Raw genomic sequence first — 15,076 nt, forward strand, 5'->3', positions numbered from 1 at the left:
TAAGAAAAATAAATTGTAAAAATTTATTTGCCAGAAGTATAATTAAAAAAGGAAAGAAAAACAAAAGGAATCTTTTCATTAGTCGAGAAAATTATAACAAATAAATCAGAAATACAAATTAGAATATATAATAAAAATTTGGTTAATCGCGATACGTGTTTAACGGTGGAGAGGTGGAGAGAGATGCATAGAGTAATAATTTTAGTCAAATCTTAGATTTAGAGCGTTGAAGCGTCAGAGTGGCGAAATCCGTAGAGTCCTCGTTACTCTATCGACGTTGAATCGCGTGTAGTGAAATTGCTTATGATAGACTGAAACTGAAAGATCGACAGGACACGCTTGCAATCAACGTGTCCCGTTGATTTGCACGATATATAACGTGCCAGAACTCGAGTTAAATCTTATCGTTCATTGATGCTGATCTAGAAACGAATCTAACGGGTAACCGAGTTGTCGAGAATTGTCAAAGAGATCGTGTAACGCGTTTTATATATATATATATATATATATATATATATATATATATATATTTTCATTTCTCTTTTCTTACTTTCTTTTGTCGGAAACAACTTTTTATAGCAATCGATGTATCGCAAATTCGTCGATTAAACAGATTATTATTAGATACAAATTCTTTTTTTTTTTTTTTTTGTTATAATCCTCTTCTTTTTTTTTTTACAATCAGATAATTATCAGATTTGTTGAAAGTTGCTCTTTCTTTCCTTTTTAACACAGTTTTAATATTTTATCGTATTAAATATTTTGATTTACCTCGAACGAAGAAATGTAGAATGAAGAAAAGAAATATATATATATATATATATATATATATATATGTTTCGTCAGAATAATTTTCGTAATTCCACTGTGATTGGAGATTACCGCGGTGTTCTATTTAGAGAAGGGAAGATTTTGTTAATGGACAGGCTAAAGGGAGACAGTAAATCATTGTTTAATTATACACGGTGAACCAGGCATTATTGTATCGGACGATCTCTGTCCCTTCCTTGTCGTTGCAACAAACTTTCCCAAGGGAGGTTTACTACCATTAACTCGATTCGTACGTGCGGAGTACTGTATGTGACGTGCAGATGCGCTTTGCGGATGCACTTTACCGCAGGCAACGAACGTGTGTTGACAGTTGTTGATGAGAATATCACTGCTTAAGAGACAATTCGAAATCGATAATTGTTCTTATTAAAAGAGGGACGATCAAATTGAATCGAAGAATTTACTTGTTAATATAATTTCGTACAAAAAATATAACAACGATTCGACGATTCATTTTCTAAACTTAGAAAAAAAAAAAAACAAGAAAAATTAACGAAAAGCTGTGATAAGTTTGACGAATAATACTATCGCGATAACTCGGAGAACGAATCTTCAAACTCGAAAGTCTAAGACGCAGCGTCTGACGCAGTACTTACTTATGAGAACTTTACTTCCTGATACACTTGGACAGATTCTCGGTGTGAATCTTGAATGATTTAAGAGTCTCGTTGGACTCGTAAACTATCGAAGTTTACTGTGTCAAAACATTTAGCTATCTAGATGCAACATCAAGAATTTAAATAAACATCTCCAGGAATCCTCGATTTTATTTTTTATTAAACAATAATTTTCTAGAATTTTATATTTAATATATATATATATTTTTTCCCCCGTTTACCTCGGGTGATGGAGTTTTTTGATTTGAACTAATTTTTACATTTATCTGAATTTCCAATTTTTTATATTAATTTAATCGAATGTAATTGGAGTATTGAAACGTGTTGTTACGAATCATTTGAACAACACCTGTTGTTTGCACGAAATCGTTTTTAGACATAGGTCTATATATATATACACACCCACACACGCGCACATATATACACAAGATGATTATCGAAATATTTCGTAACTCGCTGCCATTGGTCGTTCATTTAATTCTTGGAAATATCGTTACGGAAATTGGCATCGAGCTTGTCGGCATCGATAATTGGTTGAATACCTACCTCCGGCATCGAGGTGTAAATATTAACGGGCATCTTTGCCCGTTAGTGGTCTTCTATCGATTAATCGTCAACACGATCAGCCAGTTTTATCGAAGGTCACTGCGAAAGGATTTCGCCTGTAGACTGAATCACATCAAAGGGATATCGAAAAGTTTACAAGTGGCTGCTATCTGAACCCAAGTTAAATAAGTGTCAAGGATTTATCTTAAAATTTATCTCTTTGATACTCTATAACTCGATTCTCCGCAAATTAACTCTCTTTTGCGGTTGGATCTTTTTGGATCTTCTCTTTCTTTTTCTTTTATTCGTTTTCTTTTTAAAAATCAAGCACGAGCGATCATCATCAGTATATCGTGATGTAATTCGAAGGTCATTTGATTTGTCTTTCAATATCGCGTTCCATGGAAATACTTAAGTAGGTAGAAATGCTTGAAGCACGTTGAAAAATAATTTTAAATGCGACAATAATCGAGCAGATTGACGATCGTCCTTGTCAGAATTACTCGGTGATTTTGTAAGGTATCTCGAGTATTAATTAAACTCATTCATGATCGTAACCGTCGGGAATGCTTGGTGATTTTCTATGGTACCGAATTGTAATTCGACTCATTCATGATCGTCGCAACTATTACAGTAGCCGTAAGAGAAATACATTGAAATTTTACTCGATATCAGGGCGTTGTAATTCAGTTCATTCATGACGATCGCTATAGAATAAGGATACGTTAAGTCTGCATTTACGGTTTGCTAGATTCGTCTATAAGCTCGGTTATGCACGTGAACACGTGTGCATTACGCGTAACTACCTCTCCACTTTACGAGGCAACCCCTATTACACATACCCTTGCCCTTTCTCCACATTGTGTTTAACTTGCTCAGGGGATTATATCGCTCAGGGGTAGTACTCGTGATTCGCGTGGGTGGAGCCATCTACTTGGCCCGACGTGAAACAAATAGAAGGCTTCATCCGCAATGCGTTTGGTAAACTAATCGTTATCCATGATTCTCTGTTATCCGCGCACATAGCCCCTACGAACAGGGACATCTCTGGCGCTTCACGTTGATTTTCAAGAGTTTCCATGTGTTTACACGTGTGCCTAGAGAATCGTTGAACGATTCACGGTGCGGTTTTAAATGCGGGTTATTTACTTTACTCTTTAGATTCACAAAATACGCTTGATAGCCGTAGGGATAGAGAATGAACAAAAGAAACTCTTTGCCAGTCGTGCTCATCGAACCACGCACGCGTGCCGTTTTACTCGAGTCCCTCTTTAAGGCGACGCATGGGAAGGGTTGAAATTTCCTTATTAAAAATTCGGAAAGAAATGTACCATCGATTGGAATATTTTTGGTCCACGTTTGTTCGATCTTAACGCTAGATTTTCATTTTATTTCGATTCGTTTATCCAAACGAACGTTCTCTCTATATTCGTATGAAAATGAAATCTTTAGGATCATCGTTGTTCGTACAGATTCGATCGTTACTACTTAAACTTACCGCTCGAAGTTTTCTTGCCTGACCATATGTCGGCCATTTCTACTTTCTACGATACCTTTTACCTTCTCCTATTCATCGACTTCGTTTGAAAGAAAAAAAAAAAAAAAAAGAAAAGAAAAGAAAATAAAAAGAATAAAAAAGAGGTTAAAGAAAAAATGAAGAAAGAAAAGATAGTAACGAATGGTTACAGGGAAATATCTTGCTATTGGAAAAGATTTTCTATGTCACATTCATTTCAAGATAATATACGAGAGTCTTTCTTTATCCTTTAAGAAAAACTTGTCCGAAGTATTAAAACCGATGCACTTGGTCGAACCGGGCCATGCACTTTTCATATCCGAGGTTTACCTTTACGTGGAAAGAAAGAGTAAGACCGGAATAGCCTCGGTCCTTTGAGGTTACTACTACTATTACTATGAGAGAGAGACGTAGAGAAGGAGAAAGAGAGAGAGAGAGAGAGAGAGAGAGAGACTTCTTTCGTTTGAATTCTCGTTAAGCGGCAGCTTTCGCGAAAGTTCTTCTTAAAACGACGCCCGGCCCGGATCATCGATCGTCGTTTTCCTTCCTTGTCCTCTTCGTTAGGACGTTGGTACGATTCGTGAAACTGGGAGAACGAATTCACCGAGAGATTCATATAATATATCATCTTTGATTTTTCCTTTCAACTCGTACTTTTCAAATTTTCTTTTTTCTTCTTCTTCTTCTTCTTCTTTTTCTTCTTCTTCTTCTTCTTCTAATTCTTATACGTTCTCATTTAATCGCGAATAAAAATAATTTTTCTCTTCATACGATCCTACTAAATTAAAATAGATTTTTCTTTCTCTCGATATATCAGCAAGTTAAATTTCCGAAAAAAGAATCTTGAATCCGAACGAAGATACGAGGATATTTCTATCGGAGAATAATACGAGAAATGTTTAATGAAGTTACGATAATAATACACCGATATTCTTCATCTATAACATAGCAATTTTGATCCTTTAAAACCTTACTAAAAAACAAGAAAAGAGTAAAAAGAAAGAAAAAGAAGAAGAAGAAAAGGAAGAAACATTCAAGAATATAATTCGCAATTTCAATATATGAAACCTCGTTAAAAAGTAAGGAAAGAAAGGAGGGAGAAGAAAGGAGGAAAGAAAAAATTAAATCGTATCTTTGAAAAAAAAAAAAAAGAAAAAAAAATAATAATAATTCCACTTAAGCTCGTTTGTAAAATTAAAATACAGCTTTAAGAGGGTGGATCTTCTCTCTCTCTCTCTCTCTCTCTCTCTCTCTCAAAAAAAAAAAAAAAAGAAAAAAAGAGGGATGGACGATTACCAGCGTCAACGAGGAAATGTAGAACTCTTTGAAGGTGTAGCCGATAGATGGCGAGGTGCAACGGCATGGAGGACGATGATGCACTTGGTGCACGTGCATCGTCCTTCTCCTTCTCTCTTTTTCTCCCTCTTCCCTCCTCTCTCTCTCTCTCTCTAACATTTTCACGGCGCTTCGACCACACGCCGCACATCGTACCCCCGCCAATCCGCCGCCGAATCCCACCAACGACGTTCGTGACGTCAAGACGCATTGCGACATATCCCTTTGCCCCGCTTTATGCCCTGCTTGCTCTACTGCTGCTACTGCTACTACTACTGATGCTGATGCTGATGCTGATGCTGATGCTGATGCTGATGCTGATGCTGATGCTGATGCTGATGCTGATGCTACTACTACTGCTACTACTGCTGCTGCTGTTGCTGCTGTTGCTGCTGCTGGTGATGCTGCTGCTGCTACTTGCTTCCCTCGTATTCGCAATGGACTTGTTTCTTTTTTTATTTCATCTTCTCCCTCTCTCTCTCTCTCTCTCTTTCTCTGTGTTTCTCTTTCTCTGTCTTCATGTCTTTCTCTCCTCTCTCTCCTCTCTCTCGCTTTCTCTTTCTCCTTCCTTATCTCTCTCTCTCTCTCTCTCTCTCTTTCTCTTTTTATGCCACTTGAATATATTTATGAGATACTATTTTTACTTCCTTAGAATTTTATTTATATTTCTTTTTCTTTTATCTTTTCCCTATTTTTTTTTCTTTTCTTTTTGTATTATTATTACATACATTATATCTCTCTTTTCGTCGCGTCTATCATCTCTGATTTTTTCTACTTGGTTCCCTTTTTTTTTTTAAATCGCTCAGTAGTATATTTCTCGTTAATAATTTCCGCCGAATACTATAGAATTAGTATCATTTGTACGTCCTTGTTTTCTTCTCTCCTTCTTTCTTTTTTACATACGCAAAGATATTTTATATTAACTCGTTTCGCTGCTATTATCTTCTTTTTATTCGATGCTTAATGTCGATGACGAGAATTTAACACACACATAAACAAATATTATATATCCGTCGTTGGTATCTCCCAGTTATTTCTCCTTTTGTTCGCATAACACCGGATTATGTACCATTCGAATCTCTTTCAAAAGGAACAATCACAAGCCGATAGAAAGATTTATCGGTCGATCGGTTTTCGTACGTCGAACTTGGACCTTTTTCTAACTGGTCTATTCAAAGATTCAAGCAATATCCTGCTTGTTCTTTCTTTACTTTGATAAGTACGAAGAAAAATTCTAGATACATTTATCGAACTATAAACGAAAGATCTCTCTCTCTCTTTCTGACTCTCTCTATTTCTGTTTCTCTCTCTGTCTCTCTTTGATCTCTTTCGTAGAAATAAAAGAAATAAACGCATTTGATATTTCAAAGAGACTGAAATAAAAAGTTTCTACGATTTTGTTTGAAAATTTATACAACAACGTGAAAGAATCGTCGAATCGATAAAGAATCGTTTTCTTCGTTTTTCTTACTTTTTTTCCCCTCGTTCTTTGTTTTCTTTTTTGTTTCTTTTTCTTTCTTAACGAGAGAAAAGTTCAAAGGGTCGCGTTTACGCGTACAGCCGCTCTGAGAATCTTTTTTTTCCTTTTTTCTTTTTTTTTGCCCTCGAAAGAAGGTCGTAGAGAAAAGATGCTTATACGAATGACTTGGTTGGTCCAACTTGCATATGGTCTTGCGAATGCGGAGCGTTAGCTTTGTTAAGCTAACGGTCGTATCTCCGCAATTAGGGCCGATTTTAATGAAAGCGCTCGCCCAGGTGTCGTTAGACCTCGTAGTCATTCGTCGTTTCCTACAAACAAACTTCCTCGTTTAGTTCTCTTTTCTCGACAATCGTGATCCCACGACGTCGGTCTGCTAACTTTTCCTTGGTAAATATGTATACGATGGAGAAAGCTTAATAATTTCGAATTATTTCCTACTGGCACGTTCCAACTTTGAAAATTTTATTAGCTTTGTTGAGATGAGTATCGAGATATAGAATACATCTTTGGACGTCAAGTCGCGACCGTTACGAATTATTAAAAAGTATTTACAAATATTCAGTCGAATTTTTTCTTATTGCAATATAATTACAGAACAATAATTACTTTTAAAAATTAAAAAATAAATTTTTATATATATATGTGTGTGTGTGTATAATATACATTATAACGATTTGATTATACATCAGTGTAGCCTTTCTAATCCTACGTTGCTGATGAAAATAATGTAAAAATTTCATACTCGTGAATCGTTATTTTCTTCTTCATAAAATTTCAGTATAAAACGATAAAGAAATTTTTCATGGTGCGGTGAGATCGATGTACGTTCATTTTACGAGGTTTTTCCATTGACTAGGGATATGATTTATTTCCTGAAAGCAAACTTCCGGTTCGTCGTTTCACTTGGAAGAAGTCACACTCGGATGATCTCCGTTATCTCTCTCACGGCTAGATCCGTGAAGCTGTAGATAAGCCAAGGCATATTCGGTTTCCGCAATGGTGGCTTCGTTGGTTCACGAGGAATTAGCTTGGAATTCTGGATCCCTTGGAATGTACTGAATTCTACGTGCAAACCAAACCCACTTTGGCAATGATCGTCTTCGTCGTTGTGCTAATTATGATTGATAATTTATAGCCGTGTAAATTAACTTATACAATAGTCCTCGGAGGATGTGAAAGAATTATAAAACAAAATTTCTACTTCTCTTTTTCCCCCTTTTTTTTTTTCTTTCATTCCAGTAGTAATCGAATTTATGCAAATATACGAAAATGAAATAGGAGAATTTTCTACAATTTTATCCAAAGTCGCTTGAACGAAACTTTAAAAATCGATAAACAAAAAGTATGCAAGTTCGAGCGAAACTTTTATACGAATTGCTAAAAAAGAGAAAGAAAAAACGAAACAGAATAATATCTGTTATATTATTTAAATTCCTTTGTCTAAAATCGATGTAAACGATAATTGGAATTATCGTCGCGGCAAGAAAAAGAAACAGATAGAAAAGAAAGAAGAAAAGAAAAGCAAAGAAAAGAAAAGGAAAGGGAAGGAAAGAAAAGATCTATTCGGGCTTATTATTCCGCTTTTCAAACGTTCTCGTTTTGATCGTTAGAATTCCGCGGATAAAGATTTCCGAGCTCATTGTTCCGATTGTACATTGTCATAGAGGCTAACGTTTCATCATCCATGAGGTAAAAAGCTTTTATTCGAAGCGCGTCAAGGTGAGAAAATATTGTCCTCCGTTCTAACAAAAGTGTGTGCCTTGGTACGAACGAAACTAGTACGCTGTCGACTTTTACGAAAGGACGACGTCAATTTTATTTCTTTGATAGCCGATCCTTCAACCGTGTGCTCTCTTATCTCTTTTGATGTCGATATCATTGTGTTTATTATATCGTGTAAATAAAAAAAGAAGGGAGAAAGAGAAGTAAAAAAAAAAAAAAGAAGAAGAAATACTCAACGCTATGTACAACGTTTGCGTTATCTCAATCGTAATAGCTAAGGCAAATTTTAATATGTTAATCGTATCTTTGGCACTTTGTTGTTTGGAAAATAAACATCGCAATTATCGTAGCTTTTAGTTTCATTTTATTACTTTCTTTATACGTAAATATACTTCAATGGGTATTCGATGCGTTCTCAATTGATATAATTTATATAGAACAGGCGAACGGGTTTTTTAACCGTAGAGAACAGTCACGAGCGTTATATCGTTTTGATACGAAATCAAAATTTACTTTCGATTAGTACAAAGCTTGATATGTCGATCGTTATCGTTATCGTTTAAGCGTGAAGCACATTGTTTTTCCTTTTGTCGTTGGTGATTTTTAGAATAGAGAAAGAAAAAGAAATTTATTTTTTAACGAGAGATCTTTAAGGGTCAAAGTTCATCGCTTGAAATAGTACGTTCGTACGATTGTTTCTCTTTCTCTCTTCTTTTGCAATGATTCAACGATAGATGCGTCGAGTGATTCGTGTTTTTGGGTGCGATATATTCTTGAATATCCTTGAAAGAAATTGACTCTTCTGGAACGACAAAGTTGACCTCCGACCCATGAAAGCAATCGTTGTTCATTCTACTGGGGCTTATCAATGACTCGAACCATATCTGTATCGTTTACCACGAAGCAAACGTAGTTCTTGGCGAATCGCCCGTCGCCGTTTTGCCTTGGTATTCCGAGGTCAGACAAAAGCTTCGTTTCCAAAATATACCGGCTCTTCTCGTCCCGTCCAACATGCATATGTAGAAAAGAGAAAACGAGCAATTCAGGGCCGTACTTTAAAACCTTTTCTATTTTCATCGTTTCTTTACGCTCGATTGCTTTAGTTTTTATTTCGTTCTTGTCTCCTTTGTCCTTTAACGAAATCATATTTCGCGAGAGAAAAGAGGTTTCTTTTTCTTTGCTCTTCTCTCCTTTTTCTTTTTCCCCCTTCATCTTCGTAATAATTCTGTTTGTCTTTACGAATCCTCGAAACGTCATTTCTATCCTTTTTCTCTTTTTGTTCGATTCTTTGAAATATATCCCGATGTATCATAAAAGTTATTGCTATTCGATGGTCAGAAATATTTCTATGATATTCTATGATATTTCTATGTCACATTTCGAGTGGATTAATCCAACTAACGTTACAATCGATAAAACGATAATAAATTTGACGAAGACAAGATTGGGAGATCTTAAATAAGAATAGAGAGTTTATACGAGATTAGATCACGTTTTACTCGAGACTATGTATCGCATTGCGAGGTCTTTCATTGTTGAAATCTTTTGATCCGATCGTTTGTATATTTCTCTTAAAGCAGATTTATTATGGACTTTGGTCGAAAAGATCTGAAGTAGTCTATCGCGATGTCACTGTGAGATCAGACGTCGGGTGACGTTGGTGAACGAATATAGACAGGAGCTGTTGAGTCCCCTACTCTTCGGAAAGAGAAAGAGAAAGAGAGAAAATGGAAGAGGCTGATGTTGTTCACAGTAGATAGATAGATATTAGTATGGGTGATGGTGGTGGTGGTGGTGGGTGAATGGCACGCGACGATGTAACACAAAATTGGTCGAGTCGGATGATTATGATGATTGTTGTTGGCTCGTTCGACGAAGAAGAGGAAGAAGAGGAGGGAAAAGAGACTACAAAAGTTTTCGTTGAAGAAGCAAAATCAAGAATTTTCATTCGTGACAAAAATCATTGACGAGTTACCTCTTTCTCTCTCTCTCTTTCTCTCTTTTTCTCCCTTTCTCTTTGTTTCTCTTTTTCTGTCGAATTTGATCTCTTTCTCTCTCTCTCTCTCTCTCCCTTTCATATTCTTTTAATCATCCTTGTGACATCATATCTATCATATTCGTCGCGATGTGTACGTATGCGTGTGTGTCCCGTCGAGATACGTAAGAGATCATTTTCCTTCGTGTTTTCCTTCGATGTTTCATTCGATATCGATCGGTGATCGATCTTTGGGAAATCACGATGCATGCTGGAATGAGAAGTGCCTTTTTAGATTTAACGATATTGCCACGAAGACAACGTAAATCATCCGAGCATAAGAACAGGTAAGGGACCGATCGATTCTCCTCTCGATATTTTCATCGACTCCTCCTCTTTTTCCTCTTCTTTTGCTTCTTCTTCTTCTTCTTCTTCTTCTTCTTCCTTTTTAACACCGTTAAATTTTATTTTTAGTCAGACAATACCAAACTCTGCTCTGTTATCTCGATAAAATACGATTCGATAAATCGATTTGTCGATAACCGATATAATCCAATAATTGAATCGATGATTTGTAGCTATCTAAAACATTACGGTGTATATCTATATTTGCTTTTTCCCTTCTTCTTTTTTTTTTCTTTTTTTCTTTCTTTTTGTCTTCCTTCCTTCCTTCCTTCCTTCCTTCCTTTCTTTTCTCTCTCTCGATTTGTAAACTTTCAATTTCGAGAACGTTTTTTCAAGCTTTGCTATAAATAGAGAGTTTGAGAAGAGTGGCGAAATCGAACGTGTCCGATATAAAGTTGGTTCAAGTAAGCCTCCGCCATCTAACGCAAGCTTAAAGAAACCGATAAGCCAAGAAAGCTTTCGAGCTTTTCTAATATTTTCTCGTCCGACATGTATCTCTCTCTCTCTCTCTCTCTCTCTCTTCTCTTACATACTTATGAGTTTGTATCTTTAGAGAGTATATATTTATACATGTATGTATATATAAATATACATATATATATTATATATGTATATAAATACATACATACATACATACATATATATATAAAAAGTTAATGTTACCTATACCTACTCTTCTTTTTATTACGAGCTGAAACGTTGGACGTGCCAGCCCATGCAAAATTGCTTCTTTCCGTTTGTCCGTTGTCAAACAATTTGCAAACTTTAACTTTATAAAGTTAACCATCATTGATCGGAGTTTACGAAGATCGTTCGTTTCCTCGAGAAAGTTTCGCGAATGCGTAGAAACATTAATACAACGGATAGCATTCGAGAGAAAGAGGGGCAACTGAACCTTGCAGTATTGACCCAGGTCAGAGGTTGCCTGCAGGTAATCACGATGTTCTCTACCTCTCTACCGTTGTTGAAACGAGCGTACCTCTGCATTCTCGTTCTTGTGTTGTACACACGTAGTGTTGTACGCATGCAGTGTTTGTTCTCTCACGTCATACTCGTTTTCGCGTTATCAAAATACCGTCATTTTCTTTAGACTATCAATCGTGAAAAATACGATAATTTTTTTACGAAGAAAAACAATAATATTTTTTCGTCATCGAAATGATTCAGTCGATGATAATTTTCTTCTCCTTTTTTTTCTCCTTTTTCTTTCCCCATGGTTTTTGTTTTATTCATTTTTTTATTTCTTTCTTTATTTATTTATGCATTTATTTATTTATTTATTTGGAATGGAAAAATATGTGCGAAGAGCCCCCTCCCATAACCTTTACATTCTCTACAAGTTTTTCTGCAAACGATGTCAATGATACAGAATCGAGTTTCTCACTAGGTCGTCGAACGTGTGTATGACTTGGTAGTAATATAATCGCGTTGCAACAACCACCTTCTTTTGTATTAATCGATAGGAATTGTATTTATCGCGATAAAGATCTTGCACGTTTTATTTTCTTTTTCCTTCTTTTTTTTCTTTTTTTATCGAAACGGGACATTTATCATTGGAATAATTTCATTCGATATTTTTGAAAATCTTGACGAGGACGATTGATTCGTAATAATCTTTTTTTCTTTTTGTTTTTATCGAAAACTTTGATCGCGTATGTCTTTTTGTATTTTTATTTTAAATTTTTAATTGAAATTATTATCGATTCTTATAAAAATATTCTCTATATGTATTAAGAATTAATTACGACTAGTGATCTCTAGAAAAATGTTAGTAGGAAAAAAGGGAGGGTTGTTTTTCATGATCGTGTACATGATCGTCCACTGTAAATATCTAGATCAAGTTGGTGTAGAGCATGATATACGTATAATTGCGTGGTACACTCGTTACTCTGAAAACTGTTCGCAATGCGAGCTATATGCTTGCTATTTTATCGATATTTTCTTCGATGACACTTTTTCCTTTTTTTCTTTTTTTTTTCAGGAATACAGAGATACATACGTACAAGTACCATTTTGCGAACGTATCTAATTTGACGAATATTCGATATTCATATATCATTATATTTTAATCGACGATATTATCATCTACCGTAGAATAATTAAACATTGAAACTACATCAATATTTTAACAATTCCTTTTTAAATATTAAACATATTAATCTCAAAACAAATTCTGACGATACTTATAGTATTATTAATCCCATTGATATCGATATTCACTATATTCCAAAATATCGAGAATACCTATATAATTAATCACATTATTATAATTTTTTTGTTACTAACAGCTCGATGATAGCAATGCTCTAAAAAAAAAGAAGGAAAGAAAAAAAAATATATATATATATATTAAAATTTTTACAACACGGATTAATCAGAGAGTAATATAATTTTTCTTATGGCGATAATATCGAATTAATAACGATACTATTATTGACACGTTCCGTCTGTAGGGAATGTCGATGCAGGATTAGCTCGTGGTACACATGCCGTGCGTGTTCTCTCGATCTCGAATAGTGGAACAGGGCCGTGAGAGAGAGAAAGGGTGGGAGAAACAGAGAGAAAGAGAGAGAGAGGGAGAGGGAGGGTGAGGATGAGGATGAGGATGAGGGTGAGGGTGAGGGTGAGGGTAAGGGTGAGGGTGAGGGAGAAGGAGAGGGAGAAAGTAAGCGAGCAGGTTGTGGCCGTAGCCGAGCAGGTCGGCGACATGTATGCGGCTCACCTCGACGGCCCTGCAGGGCGCCGTTCTACAAACGGCGACCTGACGAGAGTCCTCCGAGTTTTGTGTGTTACGGATCGTGTAGCTAATATAGCGTGCTAGTAGACCACTATTTTTCCCTCACTCATTCCCTCCGTAACTAGGAATATACAGATACACGCATACACACGCACGTACACACACGTACAGACAAACGCACGCGCGCGAGAAACGGAGCTTTGCAAGCTCAGAGCATTGCTAAAGGAAAAGAACTACGCGGTCAACCTGCTGACCAACTATGGAAACGCCTCCTCCTGCTTACCACTATACCTGCCATAAAGCAGGTTATGCATGCTGGGTCAGGAAAGAGAGAGTCAGTTATACCGACGCCGTCCTACCATTCGCGTCACTCATTTGCCTTCGAACGAAACGAACCTAAGTTTCGCGATAAATTCATTTTATTCGAGTAGATACCACCCTCGACCCGCTCGACCTTTCTGCCTACCAACTCGTCTTTTTTTACATTTTTTTTGGGGCAACTTATCGTTCGACCTAAAGTCGTCTCTAACTGTGCACAGTTATCGTTCTTTATCACTCCGTCACGTGTGACGTAGATTCTTGGTAAATTTTCTTCCTCTTCGAATACATTTTTCTTTTTCTCTGTCTGTCTGTCTGTCTGTCCGTCTGTCTGTCTATTTGTCTGTCTGTCTGTCTGTCCGTCCGTCTTTCTCTCTCTCTCTCTCTCTTTTTCCCATCTTTCTATTCCCTTTTCGTGATCGGTGATTACTTAGAACGATCCTGGTTCATTTATCTTATCTATCATTGAGGAACTCCACGTGACACTGTTCTTTTCGATAAGTAAGAACGATAATTAGAACGATGTTCTTGTCTTGTCATCTTGTTTTGGTGAAAAAATTTGGTTTAGTCATTGTCGACAGAGTTTAAATAAATGATTAAGAGTAATTAGGTGCGGGAAAGGAAAGTCGATTGGACACGTTAGAATCAGAAACAATGTTAAAATCAAGTTCGGCTTCTCAGCATCTTTGTGAAACGTCCCTAGAGAAGGTTTTTGAGTAGGATTTTGTTGAATTTTTTATGAAGTTTCTTGGTAAGATTGTTTTTGGATACATTTAAGACACTATACTTTAGTTGGTTATTAATTCTTATATTTTACAAGTTAAATTTGCATAATTTACATATTTTTAAAACGAGTTTCTTTTTTTTCAAAGGAAGAGAAAACGATTATCTTTTAAAAAAATAACTATCTTCAGAGCTGAATCTTTTTTGATAAGGTCGGTAAAAAGAGAACGACCTTTATTTCAATTTTTAAAAAAGTATTTCCATCGAAAGGGAGTCAAAGAGACAAATTTGATAGGTTCTTTATTTAACCCAGTTTTCGTCTTTATTTATATTCCTTTGACGAGGCGTTATCGATGGGTCAGTTCCGAAGAATCGACTGAACGCGGAAAGGAGGTTAGCGTGACAGTTCGACCAAATCCTCTACGATTTCGTAGTATTGAACGGGCGCTAGTGGCGCTTCGGAGAAGCCGACATCTCTCGGTTCCTTGTCAAATTATCAAGCTAAATGAGAATTTTGGCGGGATTTTACAGAATTTACGAAATTAGGCGGGAAACGGAATGAAATCGTTAGTTAAGTCGATTCAAGTTATTTCAAAAGTGGCAGAGATTCTTCCAAAGATAGTTCGACCGCATAAATCAAAGAAAAAGGACGATGATCGATTAAAACACAATGTATTATCCTTTCAAACGATTAAAAACGGATCTTGACCATTTTTTTCTTTTCTCTTTTCTTTGCAACGCAATTAGCAGCGCGAAAGAATCGATACCGTCATCCATTTAGAAGAAATTATCGTACAAAAACATTTTCCTTCACATTTTCCTTTATCCTTAAAATCATATCGTAACGATTTGAACAACGCGGCATCTTTCC

The 15,076-nt window shown here is 36.1% G+C and overlaps 1 protein-coding gene across 10 annotated transcripts in view; it reads left to right on the forward strand.

The window, feature by feature from the left end:
• The window catches only part of LOC127069704 (potassium voltage-gated channel protein Shaker), a 136,102-nt gene that overhangs the window by 35,087 nt on the left and 85,939 nt on the right, over positions 1-15,076 (forward strand). The window contains exon 1 of one of the 10 annotated variants that reach the window (XM_051007050.1): positions 9,860-10,369. The exons of 5 other annotated variants lie outside the window; for them this stretch is intronic. In XM_051007050.1, coding sequence (XP_050863007.1) covers positions 10,287-10,369 — 83 coding nt within the window. In that variant the 5' untranslated portion in view covers positions 9,860-10,286. Of the gene's footprint in view, positions 1-9,859; positions 10,370-13,089 lie in introns of those variants that run through there. 4 more of the 10 variants (XM_051007049.1, XR_007783675.1, XM_051007043.1 and 1 more) reach the window with 4 other exon arrangements.

Source organism: Vespula vulgaris, chromosome 16 (assembly GCF_905475345.1).
Source record: "Vespula vulgaris chromosome 16, iyVesVulg1.1, whole genome shotgun sequence".
Lineage (NCBI taxonomy): Eukaryota > Metazoa > Arthropoda > Insecta > Hymenoptera > Vespidae > Vespula > Vespula vulgaris.